The sequence below is a fragment of the Balaenoptera acutorostrata genome, chromosome 10 (genome assembly GCF_949987535.1).
Source record: "Balaenoptera acutorostrata chromosome 10, mBalAcu1.1, whole genome shotgun sequence".
Taxonomy (NCBI): Eukaryota; Metazoa; Chordata; class Mammalia; order Artiodactyla; family Balaenopteridae; genus Balaenoptera; species Balaenoptera acutorostrata.
The window spans coordinates 103,524,899-103,549,833 of record NC_080073.1 but is presented as its reverse complement, the minus strand read 5'-3'; the positions used below and the strand labels follow the sequence as shown (position 1 = coordinate 103,549,833).

General features: G+C 44.2%; 1 protein-coding gene across 7 annotated transcripts in view; it reads left to right on the top strand.

Annotated features, from left to right (window-relative positions):
- Nucleotides 1–24,935, top strand: part of FARS2 (phenylalanyl-tRNA synthetase 2, mitochondrial) — a 397,991-nt gene that overhangs the window by 315,052 nt on the left and 58,004 nt on the right. Inside the window, exon 8 of one of the 7 annotated variants that reach the window (XM_057554780.1) lies at nt 9,332–9,456. The exons of the other annotated variants lie outside the window; for them this stretch is intronic. Within the exon in view, the coding sequence (XP_057410763.1) occupies nt 9,332–9,350 (19 nt within the window). The 3' untranslated portion in view covers nt 9,351–9,456. Of the gene's footprint in view, nt 1–9,331; nt 9,457–24,935 lie in introns of those variants that run through there. 7 annotated transcript variants of the gene reach the window in all.

Genomic DNA, 24,935 nt, shown 5'->3' with positions numbered 1-24,935 from the left:
GCCCAAATTTTCCCCATTTGTGGAACATCCTTAACCTCCTATTAAGGATGTGTTGGGGGCTTCCCTGGTGGTGCAGTGGTTGAGAATCTGCCTGCCGATGCAGAGGACACGGGTTCGAGCCCTGGTCTGGGAAGATCCCACATGCCGCGGAGCAACTAGGCCCGTGAGCCACAATTACTGAGCCTGCGTGTCTGGAGCCTGTGCTCCGCAACGAGAGGCCGCGATAGTGAGAGGCCCGCGCACCGCGATGAAGAGTGGCCCCCACTCGCCGCAACTAGAGAAAGCCCTCGCACAGAAACGAAGACCCAACACAGCCATAAATAAATAAATAATAATTAAAAATGAATATCTGCTAAAAAAAAGGATGTGTTGGATAGAAATATTAAGAGAAAAACCTGTTGATCAGATGTGAGTTCTAATTGGCCAGACCACAGAGGACACTGATGGTTGACCCTTGGAGGGTATGGACACATGCTAAAGCAGTAGACTGCAAGTTGGGAAATCTTGTTTCTATTCTCATCCTCCACTTACCCAGCAACCATAGGCAAAGAGTAATGATTTGACAGTTGCATTTTATGGCATGCTGCATTTATAAAACATTCATGGTCATCCAAGTTAGTTTTCTTCACAAGAGTTCTGTGAATGCCTCAACTTCAACTCTTTTACTAGGCTACACAATAAAACACACCAATCCATCCAAACCCATCCCATCTCATGTACTTTATTCTCAAATTGGAATGACTTTAACTTAAATGAGATCGATATCCTTAAGATCTTCTGGGAGAAGTACTATTTTCTCCAGTTTCCAACATTATAAAATACTTCCATATTTGGAACTGTGGCATTTTATACTCAGAGGGATTCTTTAAAAGAGATTGTCTGGTTCAGTCTCTTCATTATTCAGAAGAAAAAGTTGAGACCAACACAGTCAGAGGGAAATGCCTAAAGCCCCAAGAAGTAGTTGGCAGCAGGGATACAGCCAGGGCCCAGTTCTCTTTTTACTACTTCTGATATGTGCTACTTTTTACCTAAGATTTCCAACTATTATGGGGAACTAAAGCAGTGTTTTCTAACTTGCAATTTTTAGGGGAAAAGAAATGAGAAACACAGTGTCTGGTACAATGTAGGTGGTCAATCAATATTTGATGAAGACGGTGTTTAGTAAACTTGCATATATTGACCCACTGAGTCAATAAAAAACATAGCACATCTGCATATACACACATAGATAGGTAGGTGGATGGATGGATGGATGGATGGATGGATGAACAGATTGATGATAGGTACTAGGTAGCAAGTAGCACCAGCATGTGTGCTCTCTGTCTGCACAAGGATTTAGTTACCATGTGTCCCCAGTCTGCATGGCTCTCTTCAAAGGAAGAAGCTCTGGAGGGGAGTGACAGAGAATTTTAAGAGACAGAGAAAATATACTCCTTTTCACTGAAAACCTAGCAGAAGTGCTTTTAGGTGAGAAAGCCATACACACTTGCATGCAGGTATTTTGGTATCAGTGTAGTATTGTCTACAGTAACTCTTTGTTTAGTCATAAAATATGTTACCTGCCACTCCACAGGTACCAAATGGTGCCTAAGAGACCTGTTAAATGAGGATAAATCATAGAGCAAGTGTAGGAAGAACATTACCCAGTAATTATACAGTGTATCTTTGTTTTGGATTTGTGTTTCCAAGTTGCTCCTATTTTACTTTGCAAGAGTAACTTAGAAAACCTTAAAAGAAGAACTAACTTTCAACAAAATAGAGTAAAAAGTTCAGAGGTAAATAAAGTAATGTGGACTAATTCATAAACACCCTACAGAAGGTACATCGTTTTCATCATGTCTTCCGGTGGTTAACATGTCCAGCAGGAAGGTAAATTTCTCATTTCCTTTCCCATATCACAGATTGTGTCTTCTTAATCACCTTTTCCCCATATTGAACAGCGTCTTGGTCATAATCGTGGCATATGCTACATTGACACTGTGGTGAAATCATTCTTTTTCTCCCACCTAAGGGAAATTTCACTTTTTTATTGAATGAAGGAGGCATTTAAAGTATAAATTAAAATAAAGATAACAACTATTAAGTTTGGTCAGGCTCATACAGAAAAATAATAAAATAACTGTCAAAACAGCCTGACTCAGGTTTGCTACAAAAAAAGTTTAATACACTCCATCTAAGTAGGCAAGAAGATTTTCCTAACGGTACTTAAAGGTGTCTGTCAGCTTTGGTTATCAGGGAAACTCACTTGTACGGAGCATTAGATGAACAGAGGGTCTCTGTACGTGTCTGTTATTGATGATTTATTTTATTTGATTCTTTTTTTCCACTCCTCCATTCTCATATTAGGCCCTTATACCTTCAATTGGATTTTGCATTCGTTAAATACAAACAACAGCATACATATTAGACTGGATACATATTCAGAAATATGCATTTATATAATCTCCTTTTTAAAATATTTATTTATTTATTTTTGGCTGCATTGGGTCTTTGTTGCTGCGCTCGGGCTTTCTCTAGTTGCGGCGAGCGGATGCTACTCTTTGTTGCGGTGCGCGGGCTTCTCATTGTGGTGGCTTCTCTTGTTGCGGAGCACAGGCTCTAGGCGCGCAGGCTTCAGTAGTTGTGGATCGCGGGCTCTACAGCGCAGGCTCAGTAGTTGTGGCACACGGGCTTTGTGGCTCTGCGGCATGTGGGATCTTCCCAGACCAGGGATCAAACCCGTGTCCCCTGCATTGGTAGGCGGATCCTTAACCACTGCACCACCAGGGAAGTCCTAATCTCCCATTTTTAAATCATGAGACTAATAATACATTTTATTGTACATGCCTCTGGTGTCCTAGTTTGGGAGCTGCTTAAATTCTCAATAGCATCTGAAGAAGAGTATCGCAGAGAGCAGAGCTAGCTATGAGGACATTTATAATGTCACATTAAGGTGGAGTGTAAGTCGTGTGCCTTGTAATAATATATTAAACGATTGCAAATACGGTTTTATATAGAAAAGGTTCAAAGCAGTTTAAAAATTTTTGTATGGAGCCATATTTTGAATGTGAAAGTCTCGTTTTGTTGAATCATTTATTAAATGCTCCCAAACTTAATAGACCTGAAGCTTCTGTGCTTTTATTGTATATTAGTGAGGAAAAATCCTTGTAGTCAATCCTAGATATATGCCCCATCTTGCCTTGGTGATCACAACTCCAGGGTTCCCTCCCTCACTCTTGTATTGTCCCTTGATATTTGCTGCTTCCTGAAGTCAATATAGACAGACTTGAGCCACCTTGAGTGTTGTCTCAGTATTTACCGAGTACAGAGAAAATTCCATTTGAGAAAACCGCAGAGTATGGCCATTCCTGGAACAACCAAGAGATGGTTATTACTATTGGAAAGAATCGTTTTGCCGTGCTTTACTTTAAGGGTGACCAAAATAGTGTTTTAAAAATCTGTCTCGGGGCTTCCCTGGTGGCGCAGTGGTTGGGAGTCTGCCTGCTAGTGCGGGGGACGCGGGTTCGAGCCCTGGTCTGGGAGGATCCCGCATGCCGCGGAGCGGCTGGGCCCGTGAGCCACGGCTGCTGGGCCTGCGCGTCTGGAGCCTCTGCCCCGCAGCAGGAGAGGCCGCGACAGCGAGGGGCCTGTGTACCGCGATGGAGGGTGGCCCCCGCTTGCCGCAACTGGAGAGGGCCCTCGCACAGAGGCGGAGACCCAGCACAGCCAAAAATAAATAAATAAATAAATAAATTTATAAAAAAAAAAAAAAAATCTGTCTCAAATTCTGAGGCATTTGTATATTTAAAGTGCCCACATACCTAAGATTGTTCATGATTAGTTTCATGAACTGTTATTCTTTTAATTAAGAATATTGGAAATGTATCTTTATAAAACTTTTATGTAAATTTGTGAATCAAAACAAATTCTTTTTCAAGCCATGTGTCCTGCTTTTTTTTATGTGGGCGTGGTATAACTGCTGAGAATCAAAGCAGACAGTTAGAAAGGACCAGTCCATAAGAGCCGAAAAGCAGGCAGCATCTGTGTTCAGCTTTTCTTCATCCCCTTCTCCTCGCTCCCTTTCAACAAGCTCGCTCTTCCCGCCTTACTCTGCCTTACCCCTTCGCACCTTAATATTGGCTCAGAATTTGGCAATGAACCAACGTAATAAAATTCTGTTAGCCAGGCTTCTCTTACAGCGGGGCACCTAGGATGATGCTCTGTTCCAAACACTTTCTCATCATCAGAGCCGTAGCATAGAGACATAGGAGCTGCTTTCAGTAGCCCACCTGCGAGGGAGGAGGTCCTGCAAGTGCTGGGTACATCCCTGCTGGTGACAGTGGCCTTGCCAAGCTGCTCTGGGACATGAACCTGGCTTCAGTGAGTAGGACAGGGAGGGGTGGGCGCCCACCCCGGGCAGAGACCAGCGAGGGACTGTTGCCAAAGCCGAATTTTTTTCCTGTCACCTGCGTGCTTGTGGAACTGTGCGTACGTTTCCAACACTTCTAGTTTTGCCTTGCACTGGTTTGAAATGATTGTTTGCACGTCTTAGTTCGCCCACTTGATTGTGAAATTCCCAGGGGCAGGATCGTATCTCACGCCTGGCACAAAGCGGGCACACGGTAAATGGGTGCAGAGTGAGTGAGTGAATCATTCTGTCAGCCAGTCAGTTAAGCCTGGCAGCAACGATGAGAGTCTGGATTCCGATGGTGACACTGAAGATGGCAGAAATGGATGGATGTGAATCGCAAGGAGGGAACTAAGAGAAGAGTGAGAGAGATCCAGGGAGTCAGGGCCTCCCAGGTAGAGGGAGAGCTCGTGGGCAGAGGCGGGAACGGGGACTCAACCAGCCAAGTGTCGTGAGGGAAGATGACAAATACACCTTCAGACAAGTTGAATGAACATTGAGTAACTGTGTCAAAAATCTTTTTCTCAAAGAAACCTCCTCTAAAATGCGCCTCCCTTCCAGCCTGTGACACCTGCCCTTAGCACGCCCGACCCAATTTCCCGAGGTCTGTTTTCAGATAAATCACTTTCTAGCAGGAAAAAAACTCTTTTTTAGACCCAGCAGATGTACGTGTTTTATAGACCATTTCCCTCGATTCCTGAAGGTCACTGGCCTCTGTAGACTCGGGGCTGAGGACGCAGAACACGGAGGCTGGTGCCTCGCGGGGACACAGGGCCAGCCCGTCGGCCTCGGCGGCCCCCCCTTGCTTACCATCTGCTGTAAAGTCGGTGCCCTGAGCCACGCCTGGCTGTCTTTTGGGTCACGTCGCCTCGCCCCCGCCACGCTTTGTGACACGAGGGCCACCTTGTCACCGTTTCCACTGTCTCGGGCATCCGGAGCCTTAACCACGTCTGTTCTCAGATCCCTTAGAAACGCAGAAGATGTACATTGTTGAGGGTCTGTAAGCGAGGGTGAAGCACCTGACGTGTGCTCGCTGGCGTCCGGGAGCCCCACAGAGGGTGTCGCGAATAATCCGTTCCCAGCCCCTCACTCTTTCACGACATGCAGTGAGCCCCCTGATGTCCCAAGGGCATCTCTGAAGCTCCGCCAGGCGACAGGGTGCCGAGTGCTCCTGAGTCCTCGTCTGTTGTGTCTGCATCCCCGTGAATCAGGCTGTGGTCTTGTCTCGACCCAGAAGTGCAGCCCTCGGATCAGAGGAGTGTCTGACACACATTGATCTGGGGCTGGAAGAGAAAGCTGGGCTCCAGGAACATCCTGCCAGAGGCCTGTCCTTAGGAAACGGTCTCTCAGGTTTTTTTGCTGATGAAGAGGCACCTGGCTGCTGCTGACCTTCTGTTGAAGCCAGAAGACAGGCGACAAAGCAGGTCTTTTACCTCCTGCTGTTTCCTTCCGGCTGTGCTTTTTGAGGGGCGACACCCTCTATCCAGAGAGACCATACCTGCAAGATGTTAAAACTACGACCTCAAAAATGACTGATCACCGGTCTCAGGAATATAGTTATAACCAAATGTGCCCTCGGGTCACGTGCCTTCTTTCCCCTTTTTAAAAAAATCCAAATACAGTATAAGCCCTACTTCCCCAGCGGCCCTGTTGAGTGTCTTTGCAGATTTCGTGCGGTGGTTATGTCCTGCTGTCTCCTCTAGCTCCGAACCCTTGTTTCTGGACCCCCTTCATCACTCCTGCTGTCCTGCCCACACTGCAGGCTGTTGGTTCCCCACATTGACCCCTTTCTGTCCCCCAGGATGCCCTAAACAGTGCAGTCATGTGCAAAAGTTTGGAAATAATGGAAAGGAATCTCAAACTGAATTTGTGCATCTCAGTTGTGACGGTTTATCAGTGTCACCACCTGAGTCACTCACTGGCCACTCTTGTCTCGTCCCTGGGGTAACACCAGGAAGCAGCGGTCTCTTTAGAGGAAACCTGCTCTCATATCCTGGCTTCCCCTGAAGGCCTTTCTTCCCAAAATGCCCATCTCTTCGGCCTGAGCCAAGGAACCCCCCTCAAATTGCTTCCTTCATAGGAGCCCCGCACGATCATTTTACAGTACTTAACTGTGTAGGGCAGCTTCCCTTCCTCTGCTTCAACGTCCCTGTCTCCAGGGCCTTACTTTTCATAATAAAAAATTTATTCAAGTGTTTTCACAAACTAAAGAGTTATTCTCCCTCTAAAGGTAAATTTTGTCCTCTAACCCAGTGTGGAAATAGCTGCGTCCAGGTATAAGTTAATAGCCATTGTTTCTTTCTGCTGCATAATGAAAATCTGATTTCAGCAAACGTCACTCCGTGGCCACCATTACAGTGTAGCTCGATGCTGAGGCCCGGGGAGGTCTGTAAAAAAAGCTGTGTGGTCAGAGCACGAGTGTGTGCTTGGACATCATGCAGATGTAGCAAAGCTGAATTCAGTCCATGGCCTGGAGTGTTCGTGCCCTTCCGACAGGGAGACACTTCACCAGGAAAACAGGACTGCAGCCCTGATGGTAAGAGTGACCTTGAGTTGGTGCAGCCACTATGGAGAACAGTATGGAGGTTCCTCAGAAAACTAAAAATACAGCTACCATATGATCCAGCAATCCCTCTCCTGGGCATATATCTGGACAAAACTATAATTCAAAAAGAGTCATGTACCACAATGTTCATTGCAACTGTATTTACAATAGCCAGGACATGGAAGCAACCTAAGTGTCCATTGACAGATGAATGGATAAACAAGATGTGGCACATATATACAATGGAATATTACTCAGCCATGAAAAGAAATGAAATTGAGTTATTTGTAGTGAGGTGGATGGACCTAGAGTCTGTCATACAGAGTGAAGTAAGTCAGAAAGAGAAAAACAAATACCATATGCTAACACATATATATGGAATCTAAAAAAAAAAAGAATGGTTCTGAAGAACCTAGGGGCAGGACAGGAATAAAGACTCAGACGTAGAGAATGGACTTGAGGACACAGGGAGGGGGAAGGGTAAGCTGGGACGAAGTGAGAGAGTGGCATTGACATATATACACTACCAAATGTAAAATAGCTAGCTAGTGGGAAGCAGCTGCATAGCACAGGGAGATCAGCTCGGTGCTTTGTGACCACCTAGAGTGGTGGGATAGGGAGGGTGGGAGGGAGATGCAAGAGGGAGGGGATATGGGGATATATGTATGCATATAGCTGATTCACTTTGTTATACAGCAAAAACTAACACAGCATTGTAAAGCAATTATACTCCAATAAAGATGTTTAAAAAAAAAAGAAAAAGAACAAAATAATGCCATTTGCAGCAACATGGATGCAACTAGAGATTATCATACTAAGTGAAGCAAGTCAGACAGAGAAAGATAGATACCATATGATATCACTTATATGTGGCATCTAAAACATGGCGCAAATGAACTTATCTACGAAACAGAAACAGACTCACAGACATAGAGAACAGACTTGTGGTTGCCCAGGGGGAGGGGGCTGGGGGAGGGATGGACTGGGAGTTTGGGGTTAGTAGATGCAAAGTCTTACATGCAGAATATGGATAAACAACAAGGTCCTACCGTAGAGCACAGGGAACTATATCCAATCTCCTGGGATAAACCATAATGGAAAAGAATATTAAAAAAGAATATATATATATATATGTGTGTGTGTGTGTGTGTGTAACTGAGTCACTTTGCTGTGCACCAGAAACTAACAAAACGTTGTAAATCAACTATACTTCAATTAAAAAAAAAATAGTGGTTCCGAGTTCTGCGTCGTCCAGAGCAGCAGCTGGTGCAGGCGTCGCCCGCGTTGTCCACCCCCAGGCTCAGCTGGAGGAGGACGCCTGGTAGGCGTCTGCAGTGGCGATGGGGGCGGACCCCGGGCACTGAGAAGTGGGGATCGTGGTGACCTGGCCTCCCTGCACTCCCATACACACCTGAGCTCTGGTTCCCACACACCTGTCCTCTCCTCACTGCCGTCCTCACCCCAGGCGGCATCCATGGAAGATGATTAACTGTTCCCTTTCGAAGATGCTGCTTCGAGAAAATTCAGCCTGCGCTCATACCACCTAATCCCTGACGGGGTTAGCATGTTGGTACATTTCCTTCTAATCTTGTTTCCACGCATTTCTTTTTGTTTGCAAAGTTGCATTTTAAATGTATATAAATTTTTTCAGCTTTCATAAAGTAATATTACGGTGGTGCAAACAATCAGTGAAAAAAATTTCTTGTAACAGAAAAATGGACAGTTCAATAGAAAACGGTTCACTAAGCAGTTTATCTAAACTTATAGCCAGAAAACAAAATTTCAAAGTTCAGTCTCACCAGTAATCAACGAAACATATTTTAAAATAATGATTTCATTTTTCATCCACAGTTAAAATAAATTTTTTTTAAAATGCTGATGTAACCAGCCTGGTGCAGGCTGGATCGAGTGTAGAGCTCCAGGAATGAGTGTGTTTTGCCTTGTGGCTCAACCTTCAGGAGTCTATACCCTGATCCAGCGATTCTAATCTGTGCCAAGGGATTTAGCTGAGTGGCGTTCAAAGGCTTCTGTATTATTACATACAAGAGTGAGAATTTGGGAACAACCTAAATGTTACCCATCGAGAAACAAATAAGTTATGTTTTACTCATCCCAACAATGAACTATTTTTGCACATACTTAAAACATTTTAAAGAATCGTTATGGACATTGATGACAAGGTTCACGAGCTAGCAGTAGGTTTAGAGGGAAGCGGAAGAGTGTGTGATCTAAGTGTCATTGTATGAACACGGGCAGAAGTGTCCACAGGGGACGGTGGGCAAATACAGCTGCACCCACGTTATCCTGGGCTCGCAGGACCACAGGCGATTTTTACTTCTGTACATTTTCCCATATTTCCCAGATTATCTTCAGTGAATGCATGTCTCACTTGTATACAGGAGAGAAAAAGTTATCTAAAGAGGAAAAAGAAGAAAACTGCCCTCCTTTACAGCATCTTATTAAGCGTTTTAACAATGCAAGATGGGAAAATCCCAGGACATATGGCACGTGCTTCCCCTCTGACTCTGGATGATCCATCTGCTAAGAAACTGCTGACTGTTTTCTCAAGAGATCAAAGAAAGAAAGCAGGCCCTGGCCGGCGCCTTTATTAAAGTCTTCTCAGCTCACTCACAGCTGTCGCTTTGCCTTTCTCCTCTGACTACCCCGCCGGTTGGTGCTTTCTTCTGAAGCTGGTTACGTCTGGTCAGTGGTTGAAGTCATCCTTTCATAAATAATTTGTGACGTGGTTTGAGTTTTCCAAGAACAACCTACAGGGTGCTCTAGTCAACTAGGCCGATAGTCAGAGCTCAGGCTGCCTGGTGACAGACCGTCGCACAGCTTTGCTCTGCCCTGGTCAGTGGGGTTGGGTTCTGCTCAAAGGACAGACCCAATACTGCCTTGATTTAGAGAAGACCATACACCCTGACGGAATATTACAGTTTGTTAGACATCAATGATAGGTTGCAACATCAAAAAATGTTATGAAAGACAGAAAACAAATCAATGCCTGTTTATGGTTACAACAATGTAAAAATATGTACTCCTATTGAAAGGAAATGATGAGGTGTGGAAAAATGAAAATGATTAATTTGATGGCAGATGATAGGTTGTTTTTTTTGTTTTGTTTTTTTTAAAATTTTGATGTAATTTGCAAGACGTGCAAGACTTGAATAAACAGAGGGAACCACTATTTTTATTTTTTATTTTTTTTTATTTTTATTATTTTTATTTTTATTTATTTATTTATTATTCATGGCTGTGTTGGGTCTTTGTTTCTGTGCGAGGGCTTTCTCTAGTTGCGGCAAGCGGGGGCCACTCTTCATCGCAGTGCGCGGGCCTCTCACTGCCGCGGCCTCTCTTGTTGCGGAGCACAGGCTCCAGACGCGCAGGCTCAGTAGCTGTGGCTCACGGGCCCAGCTGCTCTGCGGCATGTGGGATCTTCCCAGACCAGGGCTCGAACCTGTGTCCCCTGCATTGGCAGGCAGATTCTCAACCACTGCGCCACCAGGGAAGCCCTGTTTTTTTTTTTTTTAATTCTGCAGTGAGCATTTATTGAGCTCTCACCACATGCCAGACACTGTGCTGGGCCCGTGTATTTATTTATTTTTAGAAGGTAGTTGTATAATATGTGAAATCCTAGAGAAATATAAGGTAGGGGTGGTGGAATTCCTCTTCGAAGGAGTTACTCTGGGCAGTGTTGACTGTATCTAGAGGAGACCCCTCCATTCTTTCCCAGACGGGACCCACGTGACACTCACTCTGCTGGGCTCTTACCTGTCTGTTTAGAACCAGGTGTGGTTTCTCCCCTTGCAATCCATGTTTCTCTCTCACACGTGCCCTCAGCAGATACTGGGTCCTGCTGTGTGCTGGGCTCCTCCCAGTGTGGGCAGTGCACAGGGACCAGGACCGTAAGGCTCTGTCCTCACGGGGCTTCCAGGCTGCTGGGAAGGACAGACACTAACCACATAAACGGGTTCATTGGCGGTGTGATTTCAAGCGGCGATACATGCAGTAAAGTAGAGCTCCCGAGATGGAGAGGAAGTGGGAAGACCCGTTGAGAAAGCAGGGGAGGGAAGGGGCAACTATGAAAGTGTAGGGGAGGTGAGGGACGAGACTGTGCAAAGGCACTGGGGCAGGACCAAGTCTGGTGTGTTTGTGAGACGAATGGGTTCAGAGCAGCGTGCGATGGCCGGGAAATGTCGGCACCATTCTAAGTGTGAGGGCAAGCCTGCGGAGCAAGCAGATTTACCGCTTCTCCGTGGAGAAGAGGAGGAGAGGCAGGGCCCGCTAGAGGCCCTGATGGTAGGTGAGGGTCACTGGCCTGGGAGGGTGGGCACAGGCATGGGTCAGGGTCTGTTCCGAAGGCAGCGCACCCCAGCCGTGCTGATGATGGCTGTGAGGAAACGCCGGGAGCCAAGGGTAGTTCCGGGCGTGGGCTGGGTCACCAGGTGCAGGTGAGGATGTTTTCTGAGGGGAGAAGGAACAGGTGTTCCTCCTTCTTGGTAAAAAGGTGACCTAGATGTGAGCTGCGGGTGCTGGGTCAGGGGGCAGCTGCTGCCGAAGGGCAGGAAGAGGCTTTCCTGGGACAGCGGGGAGACCTCGGCCTGAGCGCCGGGACAGCTGAGTCGAGTCCACAACTGCTGAAAGGTGGCAGCTTGATCCCAGGCACGTTGTTCTGCTTCCCAGAATCACAGTTTTCTCTACCTCTGCCCGGCCCGCCTTGCAGAGCTTTGTAAACCACTTACAGTTGAATCCAGACACACAGTGGTGCCACCGCTGTCCCCTACCCTCCTGTGCAGTGAGCTTTCCCGTCTAGAGCCATGGCCCGGAGCGTGTGTGAGAGACGGGTCATCACCAAAGGATCGGCCCCGATAGCTGTACCGCAAAGCCCGCAAAGCCCGTGGCCTCACTGGGCCCGCGCCAGCCCCGCCGCACGCCCATCACGAGCCTCGGCGGGCACCGCTGCTGAGAACCAGTGCCCTGCAAGGTCCCCTTCGAGAGCAGGACAAGGCATATTCCGATGAATCCCTGGGATCCAGAAGTTAAATGTGCATTTTACTCTCGGAGCATTCCTGCCAGCTGAGGTGCTGGTTTGTTTTCATCGCCACGGCCCTCCAGGGCTAGCAATGCCGAGCTCTGTTTCCGGAGATCTGTCCGTCAGCCTCTCCTGGACTGAACCAACCATAGACATGAGAAGCCGCAACAGGAAGCCAACTTCTCCCCTCCCTGCACTGCTAGTCGGCAGACTTCTTTCCTTTCTCCCTCCCAGATGGCGTCTTGAAGAGGCCCAGGACCCATCTCCTAAGGAGACACCTCGTGCACTGGAGAGGTAGAATGGAAGCTGAAAGGACAATTTAGGGAGCTACTCTACACGTCAGATGTTTCTCTCGCTAGCAGGAGTCTGACTCTGTCATGTCTGGGACTCTGTTAAGAGAGTTTTCCTTTGACTCCCGGCCCTCAATTTCAACTTCCGGTCATTCAGGTTGCCAGTTCACCAGCCAGTGAGGGGAACATGTGCGTCTTTCCTTATAGCAGTTAAATTAAGTGGAGCCAGAGATTAATTTTCTTTTATAAGTTTTCTTCTTGAAGAAACTCAGAATCCATCACCCAGAACCCTGTGGGATTCAGGGAGGCTCATGACGCTGAGAAGATGCCCACCCAGCAGACGTGCGTGTGTGGAGGCATAGCCAGCAAGGAGGCAGGTGGACCCACCCCAAAGGCAGCTGAGAGCACAGGGGAAGCGGTCCTGTTGTTTGGGGATAAAACCAATCAATAGTTTCTTCATGTCTGCCAGTTCAGGGAAAGAATCTTTTTTCCTCATCTATATAATTGCTTTTGCATAAAGGATTCATTCTTCGTGAGCCAGGTAAGGGAGCTGAGATCTCCCGCTCGGTTTCCTGCACACTTCTCCCTCTCTGTTCCCCAGACCAGAGTATCAAGCCGATTTGGGCCATAGATTCAGTGGCTGTCTTCACACCGTCCTGTCTGACCCTTCCATCCTGCCACATTGTAACCGCGCAGGTCAACAGGCCTCGTGGCGACATCCTGCAAGTCGCTGTTGTGATGGGGCAGCTTTAATCTCAGGTACCTGACCTCAGTGTGTGAGCAACGTGTAAAGAAAGACATTTCCAGGAGCCCGTCAGACTCTGCTTGACAGATAATAGGAAAACTTAGTTTGAGGACCAGGTTTAGGCTCTCTGGACTGGGGAGCTCATTTTAGACTCGCCCTGCAGTAAAAAAGTGTCCGAGGTTCCCGCCGCAGGGCCCACACTGTCACCTGGACTGGCCTCAACAAGCCGCCCCCAGGACCAGAGCAAGGTCATGCCCGAAGGCTTCCCGGAGGAGGCCCATAGCGGGTCTCTTACTATTCAAGTCTAGTTGCCTTGGCGGTATTTTCCTGGGTTTTGGGTGAGAACATCTTCTTACTGTAGCCAGAAGAAGGGCACTGTGATTTATAAGGGGTATTACTTAGACGGAAGAGCCTTAGAATACAGCCTCCACAACGTGACTAAGTAGACAGGCCCCTTTCTGCTCCCTTCGGATTCGCACGTAAAATGGTGAAATGAGCCCGGGGCTGACGTGATAGGGCCCGGGAGCAGCCCGAGGAGGGCTGCTGGGTGAGGAGGTGCCTGGGCCACCGTGGGCGCTCAGGGTGAGTCTGTACAAGCCCCGCGGGTTTGCTCTTGCTGCTGAGAATGGTCTTGGCTTCCATGAACCTTTTATCCTGTTTAAAACTGATCTCAACTCCAGCTCTTAAAATAGCAACTAGCCATCAACTGGCTTCCACTTTCCTTTTCTAGCCATCAAAAATTGTAGCTAAGCTGGGCACTGTGTGGTCATGTTCAGAATTTACTTTAAAAATAAGATTTTTGAAAGCCTTAGAGGGAAGTAAAACATACCTGCAGAAGCTAACAGACTTCAAAAATGTCAAGCTTGATGGTTAGAAGGTTTACTTACTAACCAACGTTAGACAGAGGAGTGCTAAATTATTTTTATAATGTACCCCCCCAAAATCTACTGTGATAGATGCCGACGTGAAAATGTGTGTGCACCAGTATACTGAATCTGTGCCGTGTGAACATGTGGGACGTGACGTGTGGGGGGGGGGGTATTTTGCATCCCTACCTTGTGTGCTGGTCCAGATGTTCAGAACGTTCCATAAAGACCACGTTGGTGGTACCGTCCTCCGGCCTCCCAGCTTGCCGCCGACCATCCCAGGCGTCGAGGTAATTCCGACGCTTTATTCCACACTCCCCACTTTTTTGCCACCAGAAGCAAGGGTCCTTATAAACTCAGGTTAATCAGTACTATATTTCCCATTCCCCATACCCATGGTAGACCCTCTATCAGAGAATTTGCATTTCATCTGTTTTGCAAAATAAATTTAACAAGAGTAGTAAGTTATTATGATACTCTTTGGACCCACTAACATCCTATTAGTTAAGTCTTACACACATCAGTCCAGTCTGCATTTATCTTTCATGTTATCAGGATAAATGGTTTTAAGCTTTAACAGCCACAGAGACAACTGTCATGTGCTGTCAACTAGAACTGATGAAAGAGAAAAATGCAGCATCTGAAGAGCGACTTGCAAGATGACGTAAAAATTTTATTTTCCTTTTGGAAAGCCCTCACCAGATCTGCCCCTTCCCCTCTGATCCCTGAGCAGCCTGATGATTGATGGGGTTCCATTGTTCGGCTTTTGGATGGGGAGTAAGAGGGGGATCACTGCTTCCCGGGTGGGGTGAAGGCGGTTAGCAGGATATTCACGGGCAGCGTGGCTTATCTGTTTGCATCGTTCCTGCAGACGTGCTGCAGTGCTTTGGGGAGTTGTTTATCCTGAGCAGTTACAAGGTAGCCTGTTTTCCAGTGGACCTAGAGTCAGCATCTAGTTAGTTATCTGTGGCCGTGTTGTTACAAACTGTGACCTTGTGACTCAGCGCTGACTGTGTTATGCTTGTTTGTGCAGCCGTGTCTCTGTTCCGCAGCGTCGGGGCCGAGTCTGGGAAGATGCACCGTAGGTGGAGTGAGACATTTTCCCTCTGGAGTCTGGCAGGGGCTCCAGCTAGGACTGTTGGGGTTTGGGCTGGAGAACACGTGGCCTCTCCGTGTGGCCCGAGTATCCTCGCCAGTGGCCTCAGATCTGTAAACTCCTTATATGGCGGCTGATGGCTCCAAGGGTGGGTATCCCAGCGAGCATTTGGAAGCTGTACTCTTTGGTGACCCAGCCCCGGAAGTCACATAGCATCGCTTCTGCTACCAGGCGCCCGTGAGTGCAGCCGTGAAGGCCCATCTGCTCTCGAGGAGAGGGCGAGGCCTGCACCTCTCAAAGGGAGGATTGTCGAGGTCGCATTGAAGAAGGGTATGTAGGATGGAACGCATCATCACTGCCACATTTGACAGACAGATCATATGACAATCCCAGTGGAGATTTCTGTAGGAAATGAATGAGTTGGGTTCTCTGCTTAAATCCATCTGAAGGTGTGTTTATGGGACTACAACTCATCTTGTCGTTTTTCACGTAGGCGCTGAGATCAGTGTGTGCCCGGCCTGGTGCCTGAAGGTAGATCTGAGTGCTAAGTTAACAGTGGATAACCAATACGAGTGTTTTCCAGATACTTAAAAATTAAAGTTTAACCAAAAAAGCTGTTGCCACTGAACAATTACATCATGACCCTTAGAGCAGGCTAGCTTTTTCCTTGACTAATAGTGATGTTACAGGGATCACAATGTGTGGGAAAAGTAGATTCCTTCATATAAAAATTGCTTAAGATTTGACTCCATACTCTGTTAAAGTAAGAAGTTTTTAAAATAAATGAGTTATTTGAAGGAATTCCTATTTTTCTTTTTCTTGACCTATTTAGCCATGACAAATAAAGTCAGATAAAAGATGGATTCCTTCCACGAGATGCACGTACACGTTTCTTCGTATAGTGAAAGAGATTGTCAGTGTGTGTAGTTCTCACGGATCCTCAGTTAACAGAAGGGACTGGTGAAATGCCAAGTACGTGTTTACACTTTTCACTTCTTGTCTCAATTCTGTTCTTTGCTCTGGAACGGTTTCTCCTTTTCATTCCCACAAAAGTTAAGGTAAAGACCTTACATTTCCCCCAGAGCTGGGGCCCACGTAGCCACCCCTGGCATTTGTCCTGAGCCTTTTCGGTGAGCTCAGATCCCAAAATGATCAGAAAATCTCGTAGAGCCCCAGGTGCTCTAAAAACGGTGCTGAGGATTTATCCTGCTTTGTGAGGAATCACGCGGCATGAGCATTTGTACAATAGCCCAGCAAGCCAGGTCCTGGGCCAGTTGTGGCATGCTGTGACTCCCAGCCCTGTCTGTGCCTCCAGGGATGGTGATGTCTGAATCCAGGGGAAGCCGAGGTACCATTTATTGAACACTTCCTATGTGCTGTATTCTGAATCACAGCTATGTCATTTTATTTGGTCTTCACAGTAATTCTTGGAGGTAGCTTTTATTTACTATCCTAATTTTACAGGTGACGAAATTGAAATTCTGGGAAAATGAGTAACTTGTAGAAGGTCACACTGTGTGTAAGTGATGGAGCCAGCCTCTGCAACTACTTTCAGGGGGTTCAGAGTTTAAGTTAAAAGGAGTTCCTCCTTTCTTGGAAAAATAAACCTAAATGAGAAACTCAGAAGTCATAAAGGAAAAGAGTGATGAGTTTATCCACATAAAAATTTAAAGCTTCTGCTCAACAAAACATACCCAAAATTTGGATTAAGGCCATAAAACAAACTATGGGAGTGGGGAGGAAGAATCACCAGGCTGTGACAAAAGACCAGTTTTCTTAATGTGACAAAGAGTTCTTACCAGTCAGTGAGAGTGAGAAATACAGACTGTAAATGTAGGAAAGGGTGCTCAGCCTTGCTCATGATTAGAGAAATACAGATTAATAACTGAGAGTTATACTTTATCAACTGTTGCATTCATAAAGATTTTAAAGTTGGTCATACTCCATGCTGTCAAATGTATGGGATGATAGGAGCTTTTGCCTGCATTATTTGAGGAAATGGAAATCAGTACAGTTCTTCTGGAACACGGTTCCATGATATATATCAAAACTGAAAATACACACACTCTTTGATCCAGATTTTATTTACCCCACAAATATCTTAATATAGGCATTCAAAGATGTGTGTGCCTGTCTGTTTATTGCAGTGTTTCACATAATGTCAAAAACTGTTCTTCAGTAGAAGACTGATAAATTATACAGTGTTCATTCTATGGGATACTAGTCATCACTATAAAGGATTACATCCATCAGTAAGAAAAGATGACCAAGAGCAGAAGCAAGAAGAACTACAATCCTGCAGCCTGTGGAACAAAAACCACATTCACAGAAAGATAGACAAGATGAAAAGGCAAAGGGCTATGAACTAGATGAAGGAACAAGATAAAACCCCAGAAAAACAACTAAATGAAGTGGAGATAGGCAACCTTCCAGAAAGAGAATTCAGAATAATGATAGTGAAGATGATCCAGGACCTTAGAAAAACAATGGAGGCAAAGATAGAGAAGATGCAAGAAATGTTTAACAAAGACCTAGAAGAATTAAAGAACAAACAAACAGAGATGAACAATAGAATAACTGAAATGAAAACTACACTAGAAGGAATCAATAGCAGAATAACTGAGGCAGAAGAACGGATAAGTGACCTGGAAGACAGAATGGTGGAATTCACTGCCGTGGAACAGAATAAAGAAAAAAGAATGAAAAGAAATGAAGACAGCCTAAGAGACCTCTGGGACAACATTATATGCAAAAACATTCACCTTATAGGTGTCCCAGAAGGAGAAGAGAGAGAGAAAGGACCTGAGAAAATATTTGAAGAGGTTATAGTTGAAAACTTCCCTAACATGGGAAAGGAACTAGCCACCCAAGTCCAGGAAGTGCAGAGAGTCCCATACAGGATAAACCCAAGGAGAAACACGCCGAGACACATAGTAATCAAACTGGCAAAAATTAAAGACAAAAATTATTGAAAGCAGCAAGGGAAAAATGACAAATAACATACAAGGGAACTCCCATAAGGTTAACAGCTGATTTCTCAGCAGAAACTCTACAAGCCAGAAGGGAGTGGCATGATATACTTAAAGTGATGAAAGGGAAGAACCTACAACCAAGATTACTCTACCCGGCAAGGATCTCATTCAGATTCAATGGAGAAATCAAAAGCTTTACAGACAAGCAAAAACTAAGAGAATTCAGCACCACCAAACCAGCTTTACAACAAATGCTAAAGGAACTTCTCTAAGTGGGAAACACAAGAAAAGAAAAGGACCTACAAAAACAAACCCAAAACAATTGAGAAAATGGTCATAGGAACATACATATCGATAATTACCTTAAATGTGAATGGATTAAATTCTCCAACCAAAAGACACAGGCTTGCTGAATGGATACAAAAACAAGACCATATATATGCTGTCTACAAGAGACCCACTTCAGACCTAGGGACACATACAGACTGAAAGTGAGGGGATGGAAAAAGATATTCCATGCAAATGGTAATCAAAAGAAAGCTGGAGTAGCAATACTCATATCAGATAAAATAGACTTTAAAATGAAGAATGTTACAAGAGACAAGGAAGGACACTACATAGTGATCAAGGGATCAATCCAAGAAGAAGATATAACAATTATAAATATATATGCACCCAACATAGGAGCACCTCAATACATAAGGCAACTGCTAACAGCTATAAAAGAGGAAATCGACTGTAACACAATAATAGTGGGGGACTTTAACACCTCACTTACACCAATGGACAAATCATCCAAAATGAAAATAAATAAGGAAACAGAAGCTTTAAATGACACAATAGACCAGACACATTTAATTGATATTTATAGGACATTGCATCCAAAAACAGCAGATTACACTTTCTTCTCAAGTGCGCACGGAACATTCTCCAGGATACATCACATCTTGGGTCACAAATCAAACCACAGTAAATTGAAGAAAATTGAAATCATATCACGCATCTTTTCTGACCACAATGCTATGAGATTAGAAGTGAATTACAGGGGAAAAAAACGTTAAAAAGACAAACACTTGGAGGCTAAACAATATGTTACTAAATAACCAAGAGATCACTGAAGAAATCAAAGAGGAAATCAAAAAATACCTAGAGACAAATGACAGTGAAAACACGATGATCCAAAACCTATGGGATGCAACAAAAGCTGTTCTAAGACGGAAGTTTACAGCTATATAAGCCTACCTCAAGAAACAAGAAAAATCTCAAACAAACAATCTAACCTTACACCTAAAGGAACTAGAGAAAGAAGAACAAACAAAACCCAAAGTTAGCAGGAGGAAAGAAATCATAAAGATCAGAGCAGAAATAAATAGAAACAAAGAAAACAATAGCAAAGATCAATAAAACTAAAAGTTGGTTCTTTGAGAAGATAAACAAAATTGATAAACCATTAGCCAGACTCATCAAGAAAAAGAGAGAGAGGACTCAAATCAATAAAATTAGAAATGAAAAAGGAGAAGTTACAACAGACACTGCAGAAATACAAAGCATCCTAAGAGACTACTACAAGCAACTCTATGCCAATAAAATGGACACCCTGGAAGAAATGGACAGATTCTTAGAAAGGTATAACCTTCCAAGACTGAACCAGGAAGAAACAGAAAATATGAACAGACCAATCACAAGTAATGAAATTGAAACTGTGATTAAAAATCTTCCAACAAACAAAAGTCCAGGACCAGATGGCTTCACAGGGGAATTCTATCAAACATTTAGAGAAGAGCTAACACCCATCCTTCTCAAACTCTTCCAAAAAATTGCAGAGGAATGAACACTCCCAAACTCATTCTATGAGGCCACCATCACCCTGATACCAAAGCCAGACAAAGATAGTACAAAAAAAGAAAATTACAGACCAATATCCCTGATGAATATAGATGCAAAAATCCGCAAGAAAATACTAGCAAACAGAATCCAACAACACATTAAAAAGATCATACACCATGATCAAGTGGGATTTATCCCAGGGATGCAAGGATTCTTCATTAGACGTAAATCAATCAATGTGATAAACCATATTAACAAATTGAAGAATAAAAACCATATGATCATCTCAATAGATGCAGAAAAAGCTTTTGAAAAATTCAACACCCATTTATGATAAAAACTCTCCAGAAAATGGGCATAGAGGGAACCTACCTCAACATAATAAAGGCCATATCCCACAGCAAACATCATTCTCAATGGTGAAAAACTGAAAGCATTTCCTCTAAGATCAGGAACAAGTCAAGGATGTCCACTCTCACCACTATTATTCAACATAGTTTTGGAAGTCCTAGCCATGGCAATCAGAGAAGAAAAAGAAATAAAAGGAATAGGAATTGGAAAAGAAGAAGTAAAACTGTCACTGTTTGCAGATGACATGATACTATACATAGAGAATCCTAAAGATGCCACCAGAAAACTACTGGAGCTAATCAATGAATTTGGTAAAGTTGCAAGATACATTATTAATGCACAAAAATCTCTTGCATTCCTATACACTAATGATGAAAAGTCTAAAAGAGATATTAAGGAAACACTCCCATTTACCACTGCAACAAAAAGAATAAAATACCTAGGAATAAACCTACCTAGGGATTCAAAAGACCTGTATGCAGAAAACTATAAGACACTGATGAAAGAAATTAAAGATGATACCAACAGATGGAGAGATATACCATGTTCTTGGATTAGAAGAATCAATATTGTGAAAATGACTATATCTACCCAAAGCAATCTACAGATTCAGTGCAATCCCTGTCAAATTACCAATGGCATTTTTTACAGAACTAGAACAAAAAATCTTAAAATTTGTATGGAGACACAAAAGACCCCAAATAGCCAAAGCAGTCTTAAGGGAGCTGGAGGAATCAGACTCCCTGACTTCAGACTATACTACAAAGCTACAGTAATCAAGACAATATGGTACTGGCACAAAAACAGAAACATAGATCAATGGAAGAAGATAGAAAGTCCAGAGATAAACCCACGCACCTATGGTCAACTAATCTATGACCAAGGAGGCAAGGATATACAATGGAGAACAGACAGTCTCTTCAATAAGTGGTGCTGGGAAAACTGGACAGCTACATATAAAAGAATGAAATTAGAACACTCCCTAACACCATACACAAAAATAAACTCAAAATGGATTAGAGACCTAAATGTAAGACCGGACACTATAAAACTCTTAGAGGAAAACATAGGAAGAACACTCTTTGACATAAATCACAGCAAGATCTTTTTTGACCCACCTCCTAGAGTAATGGAAATAAAAACAAAAATAAACAAATGGGACCTAATGAAACTTAAAAGCTTTTGCATAGCAAAGGAAACCATAAACAACACGAAAAGACAGCCCTCAGAATGAGAGAAAATATTTGCAAACGAATCAACGGACAAAGGATTAATCTCCAAAATATATAAACAGCTCATGCAGCTCAATATTAAAAAAAACAAACAACCCAATGCAAAAATGGGCAGAAAACCTAAATAGATATTTCTCCAAAGAAGATATACAGATGGCCAAGAAGCAAATGAAAAGCTGCTCAACATCACTAATTATTAGAGAAATGCAAATCAAAACTACAGTGAGGTATCACCTCACACCAGTTAGAATGGGCATCATCAGAAAATCTACAAACAACAAATGCTGGAGAGGGTGTGGAGAAAAGGGAACCCTCTTGCACTCTTGGTGGGAATGTAAATTGATACAGCCACTATGGAGAGCAATATGGAGGTTCCTTAAAAAACTAAAAATAAAATTACCATATGATCCAGCAATCCCACTACTGGGCATATACCCAGAGAAAACCATAATTCAAAAAGACACATGCACCCCAATGTTAGTTGCAGCACTATTTACAATAGCCAGGTCATGGAAGCAACCTAAATGCCCATCAACAGACGAATGGATAAAGAAGATGTGGCACATATATACAATGGAATATTACTCAGCCATAAAAAGGAACGAAATTGTATCATTTGTAGAGACGTGGATGGATCTAGAGACTGTCATACAGAGTGAAGTAAGTCAGAAAGAGAAAAACAAATATCATATATTAACACATATATGTGGAACCTAGAAAAATGGTACAGATGAACCGGTTTGCAGGGCAGAAATTGAGACACAGATGTAGAGAAGAAACGTATGGACACCAAGGGGGGAAAGCAGCGGGGGGTGGGGTGGTGGTGTGATGAATTGGGCGATTGGGATGGACATGTATACACTGATGTGTATAAAATTGATGACTAATAAGAACCTGCTGTATAAAAAATAAAATAAAATAAAATTCAAAAGTTAAGAAAAAGAAAGATGACCAAGATGTACAACATTCTATAGATTATTATCCCATTTTCCATTTTTGTAAACATGTAGACTTCTTTGTGCCTAGAAAATATCTAAAAAGATACAAAGGAAATTGTGAACCATTATTATCTCTGCAACAGGGAACTGGAATTGGGGATATCTTCTGTTCTTCAGTTCATACCCCCTGCTGTATAATTTAATTTTTTTACTATGAGCATATATTATTTTCATAATAAAACAATAATTTTAAAACCCCGTGTGGAAGACATGCATTTATTGGGGCTCCATTTGCCAGAAGCAGCCTATATAAGCGGATCATCCTTGTTGACAGAACTTACCGGACCATCAGGAACAGGTATCAATGGCTTAATAAGCAGTAAAGGTAATAAAAATTTTAGGAAAACCGACTAGAATCTCTTGGCGGATAAGTCTCTGCCTAGATGAGTTTTTCAGCCCAGTAGAAATAGGAAAAAATATTTTGGGGGGAAAAACACTTTCTGAGTTGTCATCCACTGTCACGTATTTTAATATCTTCTTTCCTATCTACCGAAGTGACACATTCATTGTCAAAATTTGGAAAATACCAATAAGCTCAAAGAAAAAAATCTAATCTTGCATAGGCTTTATTTTTAATGGGCTATAAATTTAGAGCCAGATAACAATGACAAGATTATGTCTAAACAAAGAGCTTAACTGAGGACTGATTAGAATGAATTTTGAGATTTTTTTGGAACTGTTTTATATGAGAGGTGAAGGAAGCCAACTGATGGGTGGAGAATTGGAGGGTGTTTAAGAGTCTGAGAGAAGAACTTAAAGCATTCTTCGGAAAGTACTCCAATTTCCAGCCAAGATAGGTTCACATCCCCCGCGGGAGGGGGTCCTGAAGCAGCACTGCAGAAACTTTGGAGATGAAAAGACATCTAAGTCCATCCTGCAAATGAGAAATTTGAGTCCGTTTATTCATTAATTTAATTTAAAAATATTTATCAAGTACTCAGTGAGGTATTCTTTCTACTTCCTGATAACGTCTGAGGCAAGAAGAATATTTTCCTAGGACATTGCTCATTATTCACTTGAGTAATAAATAGGTCTGACTTTCAATAAACAAAGACAAAATCATGAGATACAAGGGAAGTTGATGATTGGCCTTTGAAGTGGTTTCAGGTCATTGTTTTCACACTGTTCACACAGGACCTGTTTTACACTCATTTGCAGCCTTCAAATATCTAATTTCGGGTGGACTTTGGCTGAGTGACATTGGAGGCCTCTGAACTGTCTTTGGCTGGGTGTGAAGTGAGAGGTCGGAGAAGAATCTCAAGCTACATCTCAGCTTAAAAGCAACACTTATTTTTTTTAATTAAAAAAGCATCCGAGGGACTTCCCTGGTGACGCAGTGGTTAAGAATCCGCCTGCCAATGCAGGGGACACAGGTTCGAGCCTGGGTCCGGGAGGATCCCACATGCCGCGGAGCAACCAAGTTCGTGCACCACAACTACCAAGCCTGTGCTGTAGAGCCCGCGAGCCACAACTACTGAAGCCCGTGCGCCTAGAGCCCATGCTCTGCAACAAGAGAAGCCACCACAGTGAGAAGCCCGCGCACCGCAACGAAGAGTGGCCCCCGCTCGCCTCAACTAGAGAAAAGCCCGTGCGCAGCAACGAAGACCCAACGCAGCCAAAAATTAATTAATTAATTAAAAAAATTAAATTAAAAAAATGCATCCGATATCGTTTGAATCTTCTTAACAATAGATTTGTGTCACGCTCTTTAGTTAAAACTCTGGATGTAGGGCTTCCCTGGTGGCGCAGTGGTTGAGAGTCTGCCTGCTAATGCAGGGGACACGGGTTCGGGCCCTGGTCTGGGAGGATCCCGCATGCCGCGGAGCGGCTGGGCCCGTGAGCCACGATTGCTGAGCCTGCGCGTCTGGAGCCTGTGCTCCGCAACAGGAGGGGCCGCGATGGTGGGAGGCCCGCGCACCGCGGTGAAGGGTGGTCCCCACTTGCCGCAGCTGGAGAAAGCCCTCGCACAGAAACGAGGACCCAACACAGTCATAAATAAATAAATAAATAAATAAATAAAAGAACGTGAATTTCTTAAAAAAAAAAAAAAAAAAAAAAAAAACTCTGGATGTAGAAAAGTGGCTTTGGGGGAGTCTGGATGGAGCAGAGAGCAGAGGGGGAAGCCAGGTAATAACGTCTGGGCCTCTCCCGCCATGATGTGGGGGGTGGGGCCAGAGAGGGAAGACAGCACCCGGCCAAGACTGCTTCTTTCAGAAGCATCTTATTTACAAGGAGTGCTTCCAGGGCTGAGGAGACCCTTCTGAGACGTGGGCCTCGTGAAGTGTCCCCCGAGGTCCCATGGTCATGGGAGTCACTAGGACCAGGGTCCTTAAGCCACAGCCCCAGCCTCACTGGAATTTGGGCAGTTCATCAGCGGGCTCGCCCGGCCACTACGAGCCTCAGATCACCTCTGCTGGGTTCCTGGGACTGGTCCACAGGGAGGGGAGGCTCTTGGTCGGTGCATCAGTCGAGATTACATTAGCCAGGGTAAGTCTGTGGTAACAGACAACCGGAAAATCTCCACTTAACTCAACAGAAGTGTTTCTCATTCCGTCCACCTGTCTGCCTGTCCACATCATGGACGCACCGTC